Genomic DNA, 19674 nt, shown 5'->3' with positions numbered 1-19674 from the left:
GATTAAGCAGGGCCGCATCTTCCAGGAAGTCCAGTGCTTGGCGTATTTTGCTTTAGACCTCTGCGCTGTTGTTCTCGTGCTGGGTTGCCTGTTAGTGGATCTCATCGGCCCAGCTCTCACTGATCCTCAGTCATTTTTTGAAGATTACGTAGCAAAACTCTTCCAGGACAGAAGAGAGTTATTTAAATTACAGTAACACCTAGGGGTCCCAAAGCCCTCCGCCTTTTACTTACACAATGGCCCCCTGCTCCAAAGAGCTTACAATCTAAGTGGACAAGTCAAACAAAGGGTGGGAGAGGGAAGAGGCAGAGAAAGGAAGTGACTTGACCAAGGTGTCACCGCTGTTCAGTGGCAGAGCTAGGAAAAGCTCTCTTTAATCCCAGTTCAGTGGACCATGCTGGTTAGGGTTTGGAAAGTGTAGTTCCTTCCACAATTCTGGCTGCCACGTGCTTTGTGTTTCAGTGGCCGTGCCCAAGGACAGGCTGTTGCTGATTGGTGCCCTCTTAACATGGATAAGAAACAAAATGGTGCACTTCTGTTTTGGTGCTGATCTAAATTCCAGACATTTATATGAAATAAATGGGTCATTGTATAAAGCCTAGTTTGGTTCAGTGTCCTATTTTAAGTGGTGATTTGAGCATATCTGCAGGGAATGGAGCCAGAGCTCAGTGTGAATGCTGATGGCTCATAAGACCTCCAATACCAAAAAAAGCCCCCAACTTGAATAGGAGAGAGGAACAAGGGCTGGTCCCAGATTTAATCGGTAAAAGGATCCATGCAAGCTCAGAGCAGCCTTTCCCACTCAGAAGCCCCGTTAATGATACAAGCAGGAATGCAAAATAAAGGACAAGGCAGCCACTTTATTCCTAATGAATTCAGGAGTTATGGCGGGGGACATGTGGGAGGTTCATTGCTATAATTTAACAGATGTACACACCCCCCATTTATGGTCAGGAGATGAACACACTCCGACAGACCAAGGCCCCATATAAACTGAGATTACAGCTATGTCTTAGTAACCAGTCTGTGACACACTTCTGGCCCAGGCATGGAGTTGTCCACACAGCACTTATTCCACGGCAACCACACATCCACTAAGCTTGTCCCCCATAGCGCCTCTGAACAGCTGAGTTTTAACTCCATGCAGTCTGGGAAAATGTAGGCAGCTATCGCCCCGTGCCTCTGCCGGGAACACGCACCCACAGAGTGGCAGTCCACCTGCGCATTCTAGGATGCCCTGCCTGCCGCACTGAGAACTAGGAGGGAGAAGCAGGCAAACTGGTTAAATGGTTAAAGGGAGTCTCCTCCACACAGCCAAAAAGGTGGCTGTGACCAATTTGACATCCGTGTTCCCGCTTAGGATGCATGTGGTAAGCTACTACAGCTCTGAATATTAATCATATGTTGCCGCAAACTGTATCTGAAGTCAGCCACGTCGCTATCGAGTTATTAACTCAAAGTTACAGCATAGGAGTTGCAATGTTACATCTTCCCCTGGAGAGTCACAGATTAAGGATGACCATTATGATCACCTAGCCTGGCCACCTACATGATACTGGCCAGAGAATCCCATCCCGTGACTCCTACATGAAGCCCAACATACAGTGGAGCCAGACCATCTTTTTTAGATGTCCGGAGCATCGGATTCTCCCTTGCCCTGAACTTCTCACTGAGTTTAAAAGTGCTAGTAAATCACCATGGTAACATTCACGCCCACTTCCCCCTGGTGTAATTGACAACGCTGGGTAACAAGGCATCGGGCTCCCAATCTTCACCCCACACAATGGAGAATCCACCATCTCTCCCGCCCGCTCTACACTTAAAAATTAGATCAACCTAGCTCTGTTGTTCAGTGCTGGGAGAAACGTCTCGCTCGGTGTGACATCAGGTCGACCTCACCCGTGGTGGAGGCGCAGTTAGGTCAGAAGAATTCTTTCACTCTCGAAGAGGTGGATTAACAACATCAACGGAAAAACCCCTTCTGTCCATATATGGAAAGCAGGGTCCATGTAATGGCACTCCAATGGCCCAGCTCTGGTGTAGACCGTAGAAGCAGCTGTAAGGTAGACATGCCTTCAGTCAGAAGAGGGAGACCCCAAAGTATACAACGGAAAAGGACAAGCTGGGAATTAAATGTAAATCTTTCTTTTTATTTAACAAACACTAGAATTCTGAACGCTGAAGAATGTGTACGGAGGGAAAGAAAAATAATTTTCTTTTGTTTTGTTTTTTTCCTCTTCTTTATAAAAAAGAAAAAAAACAGGCTATAAGAACAAACATATGTACAGGAGGAGCTGGCCAACTCCAAACAGAAAGCAGTAACAGAAGCATGATGTCTCCAAACAGTGGCTTGGCCTGCAAAATTTAAAAACAATTAAATTAGGATACAAATATTAGGAAAAAAACCGGACTGTAACACTACCGGGCGGCTGGGGGTGCAAGCCGCCAAACCCTTTATACAGTAAAACAATTGGAGCTCTACCAAGGTTTTATTTATTTATTTGTTTCAACCTGAAAACATATTGCTTATTTGCAAAAAAAAAGAAAGAAAAGAAAAAAGGAAAAAAGTCTTCCATACAAATAAAGGTTTTCCTGTGGGAAAGGAACTAAAATGGTGGACGAGTGAACTAGATTCCAGGGTTGCCTCTTTCCCTCCCGTCCCTCATCCCCTCAATTGCTCTTGAGGGGGGCCCTGGGCAATTCCTTCACCATCGTGTTTTCACAGGCTGGTGCTGCTGAGGAAATGCAAGGGAGGTTTCTTGACAATCCCCCCGCCCTGATGTGCACCTGCCAGTCAGCTTTGCAAGTGTTCGTTTAGGGGGGAGGGAGGGGAGAAAAAGCAGAAACATGCCTCCGCTTCCGTTTGCTGGGCCGAATACAGATTTGCAGGAAGGACTTTTCCCTTCAAACATGCCCATGCGGTCCAAGGTGATCAGCTCTCGCTCTCAGAGGATGCAGAGTGAGATAACCCACCACCGCAGGGCACGGGATTTCTTGAAGCAGCTTAATCTGAGGGACAACATGCCTCACTGGAGAAAGCTCTATTCATACATCATGCAACGAGTTTCAGTGAGAATTTGGAGAGGGAAGGCTCCAAAAGCCAGGGTCTAACTTTCTGCTCAATAGCCTTTATGGGATAATATTCGGCTCTCTTCCTACATGCTTTAGAGTAGGTCCTTAAAAGGGTATTTTAAAAGAGTTCTAGTGGAACTTGATGGCTTTTAAGTTGATGGGGTATTTTAAATGCATTACTTTTTCTTAAATGCATCAGAAGTGCTTTGGAAAGCACCATCACTTTGGTTCTGTGTTTTAACATAGCTGCCTCCTTTCCTCCAGGCCCAAGCTTTAGGGGAAGAGGTAATTACAGGAGATGTGTCTGTACTTTCACCGCAGCTGGGCTCGACGGTTAGAGAGTACAGTGTGAGCAGAAGGGGTGGTGGGGCTGGAAAGGAGAGACTGTCCTTTGCCAGCAGCTGGGAAGTCTATACACAGCACAACTGGAAGCTACTCGCATAGCCTTGGTTACAGCATCTCTGCTCAGCTGGTGGGGTGGTCCAGTGCATTACTAAGGGCAGTTACTTTGAGTTCCACCCTTCCCTGGTACACGGGCAAAGTTAACATGCCAACTTCCTTCTAAAGTTTATTCTCATCCACAGACGAGAAAGTCAGCAAAAGAGATGCAGACTTCAGAGGCTTTTAACTAGGAACAGGCAGAGCGGCGTATGCAATTTAGTTACCAAAAAATCTTTACAAGACAAAGGAAAAGGTTACCATTTGGAAACTCAAAAGCAACAATGTTTTGCCATTAAGAGCTTAACAGTAGCTTTGGGTCTGGGATCAAAGTCTTAAAAGAAGTGGAAAAGTCCAGAGGCCATCAACACGTGGTCGCTGTGCTCCACTTAGCCCTTGGCTAAGTCTCCAAACACCATGACATGAATGCGGTCAGCAGTACCAGTGATGGGCTTTGCACTGTTTCATGACTGAAATAAACCTGAATTGGAGTTACCGAGGTAGTTGGCTAGAAACTGAGATTTCCCCACCTGGCATTTTCTTGAAGGCCATACATCCCCTCCACCCCACCTCACGCCTACACAATGCCACATGTCCAGGTGATGGGCGTCAGCTGTCCTGCAGGCTCCTGGCACCGATTCCCGAGACAAAGCCTTCTTTACAAAAGGGAATGCCCAGCCCTTTTAGTCTTCAAAAACACCAAGTTATTGCACTTCAAAAATACAACAGATTTGTGGTTCAAGCCCTCCCCACCCTCCCCATGGCTTCTGCTCAACTAAAATGATTCACTATGCACGATTTCTACATTATCTTCAGATTAGATTAAAAGGATTCAAAATGTGTCTCTTTACATGAGGTGCAGAGCTGCTGGAGCTCCTAACTAGAACAGTGCGATTCCAATCTTAAGTCTCTTTCCTTTCATTCCTTCCCCCACCCCTAAAAAACCCTCTAACTTTGCTGGGATATATAAACCTCCCCCCTCCACCCCAAGTCCCTCTCTTTCCCACCCTAACCCACCCATTCACATGTCCAGCAAAACTTTAGATAATCAGGAATGGTTATTTAACAAGACAATAAAAATGCACACAGCTTTGGAGATGCACTGGAGTTAGCCATCCCGTAGATTTTCAGGGGAACTCCAGAGATTCACACTGTAATGCTGAATGGCAGCCGAGGTCAGTTAGCTCTGGATCCTGGCCGCCTGGCTTAAGACACTTTCCTTACTTCAGACTCCGGGTCAGGTTGAGCTGGCAGAACTCGGGTCAGGCTGTTTAGTGGGGCAGTTTTCCAACCAAGAAGCAGCTCAATGGTTTTATTTTTCGTTTTAATGGTTAACTTGGAATAGGAACGTCAAGAGGAGACCAGGGAGGAAGGGAAGTGAGGCGAAGGAGAAATTCCCCTCCCCTCCAGTTTAGTAAGCACCAGAGTATTCAAGTCTGTCCATTCTGAGATTCAGAGCTACTTCCGCAGTCAGCAGGCAGAAACTAAACCTTTCTCGTAAGAGCAGCGTCGTTTCGGTTGGGGTCCGTCATCGTCGTCCTCGTCTTCTTCGTCTTCCTCCTCCTCTTCCTCAGATGATGAACTGTCCAGTGTTAAATCCACAACGTCGGCGGCGACCTTGCCGTTCTCTCCATTACCGTTGGGAGTGGGCAACAGCCCGTTCACATCAGAAGAACCTGGGAAGAAAGGCTTCATTAGAACATCTACAAAACTTACTAACACTTCTCAGCAGCTCTTTCACCATCATCATCACCACCACAGCAAATCCCAGAGGGATGCAACCTCCTTGCATATCTGAACAGTATTTGGAGAAGGGGCAGATAAAACATTCCTTCTAGGGAGGCTGCGTACGGAAATCCACCTACTTCAAAGACCAGTGGGGTAAGTGAATACTTCCTGAGATGCCCTGGAAGGCCCATACATCCTGGAAGGAAGATGGTTACTTATCTGTACTGTAACTGTTGCTCTTTGAAATGTGGGTGCAGACATTTATTCCACTCACATGTGCACACACCCAGAGAACTTTGATTAGCAGTACCCATCAGGGCACTGCTCATGCACTCTGGCCCCCAAAGCCCCTCCCCGTAGCTACATACAGGCCGCTCCACCCTGACCCCCCTCAGTTCTTTGAGACCAGAATCCAAGACTGGAGACTCTGAAGCAGACACAACAGAGGGCGGGATTGCAGAAGATAGGTCTGCACCCACATCTCCAAGAACAGTTACAGGTAAGTAACCATCTTTTCTTTGCGTAGCTGCAGACGTATATTTCACTCAGATGATTCTCCAAGCCCTACCTCCTACTGGTACTGCTTGAATCTACTCATACAATGACTTCAGACCTGCCTTCCGTAAGTTTGCACCTGACCTAGATGCCACCACAACAGCATTATGTTTCGTAAAAGTACGTATAGAAGACCATGTAGCAGCCCTGCAAGTGTCCCCTATCGAAACACTGTTGAGAAATGACAGATGTCACTACGGCTACTTCATAAGCGGTCATAATGTTGGAAGTTCTCCCACCTGGAAATTGTGTGCGTTGAGACCAGGTGCCCTTTCATCCAATCCGCACAAAAGACAAAAGGCCAGTGCAATGATTGAAGTGGTTTAGTCCTTTCCACATAAAATGCCAAACATTGCCTCACATCGAACATATGAAGACACCGATCATCTGAGTGTGGCTTAGTAAAGGATACAGGGTAAGTAAATTACTTGCTTATGGTGAAACTGTGAAATCACTTTGGATAAGGAACTTCAGATGTGGCCTGAAGGACACTGTGTTTGAAGAACTGTGTAGGAGGAAATCCTGCCATTAGGGCCTGCAGTTGGCAGACTCTTCTTGTGGATGTTATAGCAATAAGAAAGGCAGTCTTCTTGGAAAGAAAAAGGAGAGACAAAGAGCAAGCTGGTAGCGGCTCAAATGGAGGATACAGGAGGGTGGCCTGTACAGCATTAAGGTCTCACAATGGGACCATTTCCTTCACAGGTGCACACAGACTGACAATACCTTTCAGAAATCTCACTGTTATGGAGTCTGAGAAAACTAACTTCCCCTGGATTGGAAAATGGAATGCCGAGATAGCTGTTAACTGAACTCTCAACAAGCTAAGAGGCAGACGGGAGGACTTCAGATGTAACAAGTAATCCCAGAGCATCCTGAGCACGAGCGAACATCAGCTGAATTCCCCTAGATATTGACCAAATGGAAAAAACACTTTCACTTGGCTAAATTGGTGGTCCTAGTAGATGATTTTCTACTATTAAGTAGGACCCTCCAAACTGCTTCTGAATACTGCCTTTCCTCTTCATCTAATCATCCATACCGTGAAGTTTAGACAGCTCAGCATAGGATATGCAACTTGGCCATGGTGCTGAGTCAGTAGGTTGGAAAGGAGACGGAGAGATCTGGGAGGCTGGACAGACAGATTGAGAAGATTAGAGATCCAACCTTGTCTTGACCAAGCTGGCACAATAAGTATCAGTTTGGCAAGGTCTGACTTCAGAGTTTGAGGATAACCTGAGAGATAAGAGGAATAGGGGAAAGGTATATATCAGGGCTGATCTCCAATTCAAATGGAAGGCATTGGTTAAAGATCCTGGACTGAGGCTTGGTCAAGAACAAAACTGATGGCACTTTTACTATCCTTTGTTCCAAACAGGTTTACTGAAGGGATGCCCTGTTCCCCGAGGATGGACCTCACCATGCTGCTTTCCAGAGCCCACCTGCGGTTCTCGGAGAAAGTCCTGCTGAGATGGTTGGCCAATTGGTTTTGCGAAGCCGGTAAGCGTGAGGCTGTAAGCATGATGTCTTTGATGCAAAGTACCAGAACTCTATTGCTTCCTGGCAAAGCTGGTTGGAGCGGGCTCCTCTCTGGTTGTTCACATGAACCACTGTGATGGTACCGTCAGTTGGTATGCTCCCCTGATCTGATCCCCAAAGGCAGGACAAGCATCATAAGTGGTGCAAAGCTCCAGTGTGTTGATATGAAAAGACGCTTCCATCTCTGACCACAAAATCATGAACCTTTAATGTCCCTAGATGCGCTATTATGGAAGCATCATAGACTGGAGTCCTGGTCAGTAGAGGACAGGCAAAGGGAACCTGACATGCATTGTTCTGTTTAGCCCACCACAGTAGCAAGACCAGTATCTCTGGTAGCACTCAGACCAGCCTGTCCAATGACTGGCAACTCAGGTGATAGGCCAACTTCAACCATGACTGAAGAGGACAAAGATGCAATCTCGTGTGCTGGACCACATAAGTGCACAGGGCCAATATGGTCTAGTAATTTCTGGTATACGTGGACCAGGGTTGAAGGCTGAGATTAGAGGTCCAGAGGCACACAGGCATCATATTGTTTGGAATCGCGGACACAGGAGAAAGGCCCTCAAATTCATAGAGTCTAGTAGAGTCCCCATAAAAATCAATGTCTACTTTGCTGTGTTCAAAATCAGACCCAGGTGATCAAAGAGGTACAGTGTGAACAGAAGAGGACTGAGGACTTATTCTTTGGATCTGCCCCTCACTAGCCAATTGTCTAGGTACGGGAGGACATGAATTCCCCTCCACTGGAGATAAGCCACTACAACCATCATCATGCATTCACTAAAGACACGTGGGGCTGATGACAGGCCAAAGTGGAGACCAGTGTATTGATAATGATTGATTGATGACTAGGAAACTTTCTGTGGTCTGGGAAAATCACCAGATGGAAAACAGGCGGCATGAAGATTGAGAGCAACAAACCAGACGGCGTGATCCAATGTGGGGAGAATAGTAGCCAGGGTAACCATGTGGAATTTTATGCGTTTGATGCAATTGCTGAGACCATGGAGACTGAGAATAGGTGTCAACCCTCCCTTGGACATAGGGATCAGGAAGTACCAGGAATAGAATCCCTTTCCATGATGAAGAGGAAGCACCTTCTCTCCAGCTCCCAGAGCACAGAGTCTGAACCTGCTGAAGCAGCAGCAGCGGCTTGTGAGATGGGTCCGTGAAAAGGGATGGGTGTAAACGTGCGGAAAGGGGAAATAGAAGTTGGATGGCTTAACCTGACCCCACAGTGCTTAGTACCCATCTGTCTGTAGTTATTGCTTCTCATGCACTGCAGAAGTGAGACAGCCCGTCCCTGAACTGAGATGTAGTTGAGACGGTCACAACTGGTAAGCTGCTCTCGATATGTAAGTCAAAGACGCTGCCTGCCCAAAGATGGAGGAGGAGGAGGAGGATGGGCTGGTTGGTTAAAATTAGAACCAGGTCTCTTCTGGTGATTTATGCCCTTTTCTGAAGAAGTCTTGTGGCCTAGCAAGGGAGGATAACAGCTGGAAGTATCACTGCAGACAATGTTGCTGGGCTGTCGCTGACCCCGCAAAATGACGACTCTTTGTGGCCTGGGTATAAAATTCCTAATGACTGGAAAGTAGTACAAGTCCTCAAAATAATGCAATGTATCATCAGTTTCTTAGAGAACAAAAACTGACCATAAAAGGTAAATCCTCTATGCTCTTTTGGACCTCAGGAGCTATGCCAGAATTCCGTAACCTCGAGGCCCTTCTCAATGTTACAGATGAGGCCATAAATCTGGATGAAGCATTTGCCACATCCAATGTTGACTGCAAAGAGGTTGTGGCCACTGAATGGCCTTATGCAATAAATGCCTAAAAACTCTCCCTGAAGGATTCTGATAACTAATCTGTAGACATGGACACAACATCCCAATTCACAAAGTCATATTTAGGTCATAGTTTCTGCTGGTTGGCAACGCACATTTGTAATGGAGACTGAATAAACTTTCCTCCCCATCAAGTCCAACCTCTTAGACGCCGACGTGAGGAGTGGATTTATATCTCCCCTGTTGTAACTTCTCGTTTTTCACCATTACAACCACGGAATCAGGAGCTGGATGTGAGAAAACACACTTGCCTGGGAACATAATTTCTCTTATCAGTATACTGTGGGTGTTAGAGACACGGTGGGGTATTTCACAGATTTGGGAGGCTCTAATATCACTTCATTTATAATGAGAGCCACTCTCCTAGGAGCTGAGAGCTGAAGGATATCAAGTAACGTGTTTGTTCTCATTAAAAACCTCAGCTTGAATAGCCAAGATCAAGGTCATTCATCTCAGGAGATCTTGATAGGATTTTAAATCCTCAGGTACCAGAGATGAAGAATCCAGCAATATAGTATCATCTGGTGACAAAGAAGAAGAGGGAAGCAGTGGAAGTACATGACTATAACAAGGGATCCAGGATGCACCAATTAAGAGGGAGCTTACTCAGTCTATGGCTGAAGCTCAAGCAGCTCACAAGGGGAGAGAACAGGTGATCTTCCCTGGACTTAGTGGAAGATCAGGACCTTGCTGAATAAGGATCCACCCAAGGATGCCAAGTAAGCCACTTTGGATAGGGAATGACATTAGTGACCAGTAGAAGCTACGCCAGGTGCAGTTATCCCTACTGCATGAATGGTACCGATCCCCGTACCACTGGCAATCGCCCAGAAGTTTAAGTGACCTCAGAGTGGTACTATGAACGTGAAGGGATGGAAATGTCTCCTAACTAGATCCTGAAGACCCTTCCACATAGTCTGGCTATAATGGAGAAGCCACTCCAGATGAAGCCAGTAAACGCCTTGCATCATCTGTAAGAGATGGCACTTACAGTCCTGATAAAGGCATCCCACTTGGTATCGAAGCTGGCATTGGTACCAAAACCAAAGTTGGTCTCAGACTCAGAGTTAGACAGTGCTGCAATCATTGTCGGTACTGAAAGGTTTGGCAGTGCAGATGCTGACCAGGAAGCCACCTGCAACCCTGGCCCATGGATACGAGGTGCTTCAGTCGACAGAGCCAACAACAGTCTGCAGCCAGTCCCAGTGGTACCAAGGACACCGAATACTAAGCCACCACTGTAAAATGCTCCTGAACAAGTGGTGAGTCAGGAACAGAAAGGCACAGCAAATCCACTGCTGCCCAATACACCGCCAATATGGGAAGCATCCATGATGACACCACTGTTGTTGGTACTGGACTCAGTGGATGCCCCACAGGCATCAGTACCAGAGTTTACTGTACGGTCTCTAACTGGTTTCACACTGGTACTGCAGGGTGGGTTGACAGTCCACCTCTACCCCACATATTGAAAGACTCACGGTGCCGGTCTACATTCTTCTTAGAAGGGGAGGAGGAATCTCTCCAAGCTCTGGAGCGGCTCCAGGCCATTTTGTGAGAGCTTTTCCTCAGATTTCCAAAGGAAGGAGAACAATCGCTGTTCCTCCTGGGCGAGGAATCCAAGTGAGACTGTGGAGTCGCAGCCTGTACTAGCTCAGGTGCTCTCTGAGGGGCCTGATGATCTGTGGCGGTCCCCTATGCTGAAGCAGGCCTCATGTTCTGCCCTAGTAGGTGCTAATTTAAGTGCAAGGCTCTAAACACCTGCATTCTCTTCTTGAGCTTACAGATGGAGCATCTTTCCTTAATGTGCCCTTCCTCAAGGCACAATAAACATTGAGTGTGGGGATCACTGGTAGGGATAGCTACTCCACATGGTGGACAATGCTTAAAACTCAGAGAAGGCGTCACACCTGGCTAAAAACTAACTACACTAAACCCTAAGGTACTACTAAACTAACTATTTCTTTGGTTTTTTTGGATAAACACTGCGATGCAGAACATGAGGTGAGACACTACACTGAACGCTCCAACTCAAGCCGCGGGTGGGCGAGAAGGAACTGAGGGGGGTCAGGGCGCTGCCTCCCCTATATAGCCATAGGAGGGGCTATGGCAGCCAGCGGGCATGAGCGCCACCCCAACAGGTACTGCCAAGCAGAGTTCCTTGGCGTCAGTGCTGTGGGCAAGCGCACACGTGAATGGAACACACATCTGCAGCCACTCAAAGAATTAGTGTTTGCTCGGGAAATATTTGCACAAAAGTAAGGGACTGCTTCAGTCAGAGATGTTACAGAACAACGCAGACGAATTTGTTGGTAACACCACCACTAAGGAAAGGTCTGGCCTTCCACTGTCCATGAGAGGAGGCAAACATTTCAGGGTTATTCCGTAAGTGAATATACAAAAGATATTCATTCCATGCCACTTTGAAGGCATAACCAAGTTTTGCTAAACAACTGATCTGAATGCTAACTCAACCATTAGGGATTTACTCAAAGGGCTGGAGGATCCCAACCAGAATAATCCCCTCCTTACTGTGCAGTTACTACCTCTCTGATACTACTTACTCCTTTGTGTAGAAAGACGGGGGAACCTATTAGCTGACTTATAATGGTATTCTGAGCAGAGCTCATAAGGTGTTCTATAACTCTCCAACACTGACCCAGCTTCCTGATGTTGTATCAAGTGATTTGTGTATGTTCTTTACAGTTTATCTTTCAGTGCATTTAAAATCGTTCACCCCACTCACTACACACCTACCTAGTACCAATATTGGACACTGAGGGCTGCAGCTTCTCTCTTTCTCAGCTTTGATTGGACACCAGGATCCATCCACCAGGTATTCTATTTCATCTGCATCCTCGCATTCCGTCAATATTTTTGATAGCAGCCTGGAGAGGAAAGAAGATGCCATCTGTTAACCTTGAGGCAATCAGCAGAGCACCTTTGATGACAGAACGCTAAGATGGATCCTCACCTTAAATGGCCCTAAAATTTATGTTTGAAGGAATTTGGTAGTGAAAAGCTGCTACACCCAAGTCCTATTTTCCCCCCACACAACAGGTACTGGCAGTGCCAACATCCCCAATCCATCCTGACACAGCTTAAACCATGAATCAGAGCAGCCTCCATGCTCAATTCAGTCCTTGGTCTCTGTTGACGCTGCCCATGGTGTGGGAGAGGACAACTACTGTTACTTATGACAGGTGGTAGTTATGTAATGAAGACTTTCCACTAGGAAGTGGGCCGAGATACCAGCTCAGTTATTAGACCACATTTGAACACCATGCCAAAGACTCAGCTCCTCACACCCCATCAGATCCCTAAAATTTTAATTATAGTAGAACACATTCCCACCCCGCTGCAAGTGGGAAGTTAGACCAATAGACAAGTTCCTTGTGCTGCTCCCCAGACAATATTCTTACGATGCCACATCTATAGTACACTGGGTGACTTGTGCACACATATTCAGTTTATTACGTTATGAAAGGACAGAGTAATCCACCAGATTAATAAAGTCAGGTAGGAAGTGTAGCCTTCCTCTCTTCTCACTCTTTATCAGTCCAGACGCTGGACTTCCCAAGCTAGTGCTGAAATCTCTGGGGAAAGTATAATGCATGCAATGTCCTCCCGCTAGAGGCTGCATCAGAAAAAGCTTCTGTGCCCAGCCCATATTGTGTTGAAAATACAAAAATGATGGCATAGATCCAGATGGCCACCTTACCTATCTCTAATCACGAGGAGACGGACCTCTAACTAAATAGAGACTACCTCTCTGGTTCATCATGCCTTAGAGGTTGGGCATTTGCTTTACTACTGTTGAAGTGTTTCTCATCACTGGCCTCAGGAGGGTGCTTGTTTAATAGCTATTGGAACAGACCATCTAGAATTCAGATTGTAGAAAGCATCACTCATGCCTAGGCTGTGGAGTTTTTCCTTTATCAGTATGAGGGTGAACCAACACTTGATTTGTAAAAGGCCATTCATGAAGTTTCCTTGAAGTGTGATACCATTCTGAGCACTGCTTTGTCCTGATTGAGTAGGATCTGCTATTTGACTCACGACAGGATCTGGACAGCTCTAGTCTCCTAGCCTAGCAAAATGAATACTAGAAATAGAACTTTAAGGATGTAAAATGGTTCAGGGACGCTTACATGAGCTCCCTCAACTAGCTTGGTCTTCAGTAGCTTCTTTGGATCTTTACTGGATGAGTTGTGTTCCTATGCTTGCTGAAACGGACAACATCCAGATGAGACTCCAACATCGTCAGTTCTAGTTTACTCCTAAAGACTGACTATTACTACCAATTTTACAAAAAACGAACAGGTATCAAGTCCAGCTGTCTAGAGAAATGCCAGACTAGTGACAAAGGCACGGACTGGATCGAGTTCATCTTCTCTACATCAGTGTTTTCTGCTCTAAAATAAAGACAATGAAGCTTTGCCAGTGGAGATAGCACCCTTCTTCTATAAGCTAGTCCTCCATAGCCAGGCTATAAACGAGAAAGGGAAATGTTCCTGTTGTATTTACTCCGGGGGGAATTCTGCGCACGATGTTTTAAAATTCTGCAAAAATCTACATATTTTGTCAAAATAATGCAATATCATCATTCTGGTTTCAATTATTTTGGTAATTTATTTAAACTACCATACAATGGATGGAGAATGGGAGTGGGGAGCATTGGAGGAAGTACCTAACCCCCTTTGTCTAATAGTAATGTAGCTAGGTTTGACCCTTTATTTCTAGTTATTAGTCAACAAATATATGCAGCCATATGCTCAGTGTTACATCATAGGCAACTGAAGAGCAAGTGAGGGCTGGGGAATGAAACTCACAATTTACATTGGCTACTGACCACCTCCAGAAAGGCCAGTAGTAAACAGTTCATGGAGCACATTTTGATAGGAAATGTTTTCAGTCCAAAAACTTAGACCAGTTCTAATCACGAAAGCACAATAAGCATTTATAAGGCGATACTGTCCTTTACACCCTTCTGGCAATGTGAAGGAGCCTTAAAACTTTTACAGCTGTTTTATACACCTGGGGGGAATTCAAAAAGACAATGGGAACAATTCATTAAGCGGGCAGGCTGCTACATTCTGCTCTGCCTGAGGGGACAGAGCCTGCCCCATGCCTACCTCCTCAGAAACACCCTGAAGCTCTGCCGCTCCATGCTGTGCATACTGCAATAGCGAGTGAGAGGGACAGAGTGTCTCTCTCTTTCACTTGCACGACTGCCCAGCTCCTCCCTCTCGGCGGTGATTTAAGCCTCTACCGGCTGCTCTGGGCACCTGAGCCAACCTGCCTGTGCTGTCAGGAAGTGGCGCATGACTGCTCTTGCAGCTTCCCTTTGCTTTCCTGTCAGAAGTCATTTTTCTGCGGGGAAGCAAAGAAATCTGCGGGGGACATGAATTCTGCACACACGCAGTGCCGCAAAATTCTCCCTGGAGTATGTATTGGTAGGCTTGGCAGAATTTATTTAATAATTTTGAAGGATAGTCTCAAAGACTATTTAAGCACCTTCTTCCGTTTTCATCTGTTTAAATAATTATTGTTTGACCCCACCTAACTTCCTGAAACTGTGGAAAATTTAATGACAGTAGATGTTGAGATTCAAAAAGTTAAAGCTTTATGACTGTTAAAACAAACATCAAAATATACAAAGTAAATATCTTTAAATCAAACTCTAATAAAGTTCTCAAGCATTTTTCTTACTTTGCATATCAGTAACTTTGAATTTTTACTGTTTACCAAGAAAAATCTAAGCCTATGTATTGGCCACAGGGCAAAGTGAACAGGTAATCTATGCCGAGGTTGCTTCAGACTGACCGAGGAGGACACAAGAGCCAGAGAAGATCAGTAACTATGAATTCCTTGATGCCCTGAGTACAGTCTGCATGACTAAATCCACGGAAATATATAACCTAGGTTGAAGTTCACATATACTCACTCATCTGCCCTTTGTAGAATTTATCTGAGCTCTTGTGATTGAGTCCATCAGTATATTTGAGGGAATTCCCATTAGGATGTCTGAGATATCTGAGGCGGGGGGGGGGTGCGGGGGAGTTCATTTCCCAGAAACAAGGAGCTCTGCAGCTTGTTGCCATCACCATTTTTATGACTGTCAGCAATTTCCACACTGGAGCTCAGTGAATAGTCAGGCTGTCTGGCCATTTCCTGACTCCTGAGCTGCCTTGTTCACATAGGAAACAATGGCAGTCATCACTTTGTTCCTTACTTTGCTCTTTGCAGAGCAGGCAGCCAGTTTACTGAGCTCTCCTTTAAGGTGATCAGCATCTAAAGCATCTAAAGCCATGTTCCTGGAGCTATCAGGGATCCTAGTCAGTCTGTAACTTGGGTGGCATCTATTGCCAGGACTAGCTAATTCAGTGGTTCTTGTAGAGGACTCTTGTCCAGGTTCTGCATATGGAGACCAGATAGCAATGATAAGAGGCAGACATTCCTTGGATAGGGCTATCCTCTTGATAAGACTCAATTCCATCTCTCCATGTTTCTTTATATGATCTTCCAATATCAATGAATCAAACCTTGTTCAGAGATGCGCAATGGAAGCAGATCACCTCCAAGGTGGTGGTCTATTATCAAGCATTAATCTTTGAGCAGCTGACATTCTTAAAGGTCTTCCAGGCTAAGGATTAAGGACTTTCTTTGACTCAGCCAGTTGCCCACGTATGGATAGACTGTGAAGCCTTCTCCCTTCCAGGCTGATGTATAAATGGTCACCATGTTAGTCCAAAGAAGAAAGCTTGGTACTGGTATGTGGACCCCAACACTGAATATTGCATCTGTAGGACACGCCCCCTCAAAGGCCAGTTGTTCTCTCATCAAGTTTTTTCAAAGGGCATAGAAACCCCCTACGGTTCACAATCTGAAGGCATGGGCTTTTAGGGTCGCCACCCTAATGTTTGGGACCCACAAGAACACACTGTGCAGCATAAGATGACAGAATGAAAGAACTCTCCTCCAGATATATTAAACACAGTCTCCACAAGGGGCAAAAAGGGGAGATTGGTTTGGGGTTGGCCAGTCTTTAAGGACCTTCCCTAAAATTTGTGGCTTCAGACCCTTGCCCCAGCTTGGGGGTGACAGAATGCAGGCCCTCCTGCCTCCCAATGTGGACCATAATGCTCTTGGTTCTCTGGTCTTCCTCCTTCATATGCTGTTTTAACAAAGTGATCCAAACTCGACTGGCTGGATCAGAGCCCAACAGGGCCATCTACAAACCTTAGAGACTTTTTTGGAATCCTACTGGCACACTTACAAACAGCATGGAAGGCACAGTAAGTGCTGGGGTGTGCTACCAGACCTCGTAACGTTGTTAGAGGATATACAGGATCTTCCATCTGAAAGCTTAACGCTTACTCACAAAAAGCTCCTCTCAGAAAGCAGCACAAACAACTAGTGTGACGTTATAACAAAGATGATTCAGTTCTTAACAGCTTGAGGTTCTTTGAACCTACCAAAGTAAGGTTATTGGATGCAGACACTGTACTACTAGAACCATGAACCAACAAGCCCCTTTTATTCATGGAAGAACATTATAAAAGCGTCTGTTGTACTGTCTCCATCTACTGGCAGGGAAGAGCCTGGATTAGTACTGAACGGTGCAAGACTACAACCTTAAGCTGCTTTGATGAACCCAGACCAAAAGAATCAAAAGTAAAAATAAAATCATTTCAAGAACATATTCGTAAAAACAATGGCTAAAAAGCCAGGAAAATTCCAAACTAAGCTTACAAGAACCCCAAACCTTTGAAAGTGTGGATATTCATAAATAAGGTGCCCAAAGTACCCTAAATATACCCCTACAAAGATTCCAACCCCATATCTTATTCCTTTTATAGGAACTCATAATATATATAAAAATAGAAAAAGCTTTGCCGGCAAAGGACTTTGAGGAGTTTGCAGCCTACCACTACAGACACTATTTGCACAGTTTGCAGGTGGAGTATCCAAAAAAATGTACCCACAGAGCACTGGTTTATAACTGCAGTCGTACCTCCATCTTAGATGTGCTAGCTCTGCATCTAATGACACCTGGATTAATGGCTGGCACATACTTATGACGTGCTGAGAACTGCTTGTGAGGTACTGAGCACCTTCAGCATCTTGCAGGATCAGGCCCTTAACGAAGGAGTGGGAGAGGAGTGCATGCCGAAGGCAGCCTGTCTTGTCAGGAGTGTGTAAAGTAGTTTTACTCTAGGGAGTGTAAATGACAATCAACAATCACTGCATGGAAAAGAGCAAAGCATCCTAGCTTTTGCGGTCACCAAGATGAAAAATGAATACGGTTGTATGAGTTTCAGAGCGAGCTGATGAGAAACTACAGAATCAAAAAGCAAAGACTAATGACCGAGTCTCACGCAAACCCACTACCACCCGTAACGGGGAGGTTAGTCTCTTACATGTCCATAGAGCAATTATATATTTTAAACTTAAAAATAATTTTGAAATGGAGGTGGATCAGCTATAAGGCCTTACAAATCAGAGCATGAGCCCAACATGGAAGAGGGTGGGGAGGAATAACCAAAGGGGCAGAAGAGGAAAGAGGGTGTGAACTCACCCGTCAATTATTAGCTGATCATAGGGTGCTGGTTTGTCACACACAGGGCACATCCAAGTGGGTTTCTTTTCATTCATCTGGAGGTAGAAGACTGCATCGAAGCACTGTAGGTGTGCACAGGTCTCAGCCCGGCATGGGACAGACAGACGCATCTTCACCAGCTACGGGACCAAGAGCAGACAGACCAGTGACCCATCCCACCATTGCATCACTAGATGCTTCCCCTTCCAAAATTGGATACTGGTGCCATGTGCAAATACACAAGAAACTGCTTCTAGATGTTTCTGGTGAAAAAGATGATTATCCTGTAAAGATGGTTTGGGCGGATGAATAGGAGAGCTAATGTTAAAAGCCTGGACTGCTGTGCAAAAACTTACCGGGCAGATGAGAGAGACTCGAACACCTGTAGTAGCAATTTCACTGTCTGGATCCAAACGCAACTTCTCCTTTACTGTATTCAGGAAGACAAGAGGGGATAACATTAAAGCAATAAACATTACGTTTTAAACCTGGGAATAACATGTAGTATAAGAGGTAAGCTTCTGCGATTGTCACATGGGGAAAAAACTGCTGATGCCAGGGGAGGATGCAGTAAATTCTCTGCAATATGCAAGCAACTCAGTCAACCATGGAGAGCAGGGACAACAGGGTGGGAGGTGTTAGTAGGTCACTTCACTGCAACCTCAGGGCAGATACTGGACAAATACCTGGCACTCAAGCTAGGGGCTCACCAACAAAAAAAAAAAAAATCATAGTAAAATGCAGAGTAATGCACGGCAATAATGAGGCAAGCACAAGAGATAGCGAGGCAGCTGGACTCCTAGTCCAACTGACCCTCCTAGTCTCACCTGAGCTGAATAGACTAGCTCTATCCAGACCCCAGTGGGATGCAACTCTGGAGCTAACCAATGAGCTAGGCTGCGGGCATACTGGCCAGTTTCTACACTGCAGCAGCCTTTGTCAGGTCTGGGAGATTAACATGTGCAAAGCCAGAGAGCAAGCAAGGCAAGAGTTCTGGCCAAAATGCTGTTTTCCAAGGAGGGAATAGGCGTATTTGGAAGGAATCAACAGATTAGGAGAGGAGGTAGGGAGTTCAGTCTCTGCTGAAGCTCACCGGTGTAAAAATCTGGTGGGACAGCAGACAGAATCAAGGATGATACTCTAGCTGGCAGGTGAAATGTGGCAGCCTACATGACTGCAGAGGCCACAGGGAGACAACCATTTACATCATTTGGAGGGACATGTTTTTAATCAAACAGGTGCTGAACAAACATAGAATACTGTCCCTAAACAAAATCACTCCATAAACATTACAAAACCTGCCACTAGCGCGGCTGTTCATACAGGTTTACTGCATTTCCACCATCTCCTCTCTTTGGGGAAGGGTGCATTACCTTGGCTGTTTGAGACCATAATAAAACAGCTCTATATAGAATCTTTATGCAATTTTGAAACAGAAACAGCTCTATGCCAAGATGTTGCTTTACAACTAAAACATAATGGCTTGTGGGGTTGTATAGTGTTGTTTTATGAGAAAACCAAGCACTAAATTCTGCAAACAGTTAAATTCATTTTCCATCCAGTCCAGCCGAACATGGAAAATGAGAACAACTATATCCTAGGAGCTATTAACTAGCATCATGGATTTTTTTTTAAATGGGTGATGAAACTTTGGCTTTCACAGTTAGGCATCTAAGTACCTGATTTCAGAAAGTGCACTTATAGCACTCAACAGAAACATATGCAGAGGACGATAAATCAGCCCTGGGAAACAAGTGGAGTTAAGGGCAGTGTTAGTGGTTAATGAAATATAGAGGTGATCAGAATCCAAAACTATCTGTTGAATGCACTGGTGAGCTATCGTAGCAGGGTTTACAAGATACTTGGATGTGGCAGATTCAGATGCCCACAA

General features: G+C 45.5%; 1 protein-coding gene across 3 annotated transcripts in view; it reads right to left on the bottom strand.

Moving 5' to 3' along the window:
• Nucleotides 1-849: 849 nt before the first annotated feature.
• The window catches only part of PIAS4 (protein inhibitor of activated STAT 4), a 37567-nt gene continuing 18742 nt past the window's right edge, over nucleotides 850-19674 (bottom strand). Inside the window, exons 8-12 of one of the 3 annotated variants that reach the window (XR_014709581.1) lie at nucleotides 18140-18213; nucleotides 17763-17923; nucleotides 11939-12069; nucleotides 4735-5186; nucleotides 850-2056 (exon numbers count right to left, since the gene is read on the bottom strand). Coding sequence is in view for 1 of the 3 variants with exons in the window: in XM_084614238.1 (XP_084470364.1) it covers nucleotides 4981-5186; nucleotides 11939-12069; nucleotides 17763-17923; nucleotides 18140-18213 (572 nt within the window). In the remaining 2 variants the exon portion in view is untranslated. Of the gene's footprint in view, nucleotides 2057-2160; nucleotides 2356-4528; nucleotides 5187-11938; nucleotides 12070-17762; nucleotides 17924-18139; nucleotides 18214-19674 lie in introns of those variants that run through there. The other 2 variants (XR_014709582.1, XM_084614238.1) reach the window with 2 other exon arrangements.

The sequence above is a fragment of the Lepidochelys olivacea genome (assembly GCF_965140295.1).
Source record: "Lepidochelys olivacea isolate rLepOli2 genome assembly, chromosome: 25".
Lineage (NCBI taxonomy): Eukaryota > Metazoa > Chordata > Testudines > Cheloniidae > Lepidochelys > Lepidochelys olivacea.
Note: the sequence above shows the minus strand (reverse complement) of the source record. Positions and strands in the feature narration are given on the sequence as shown.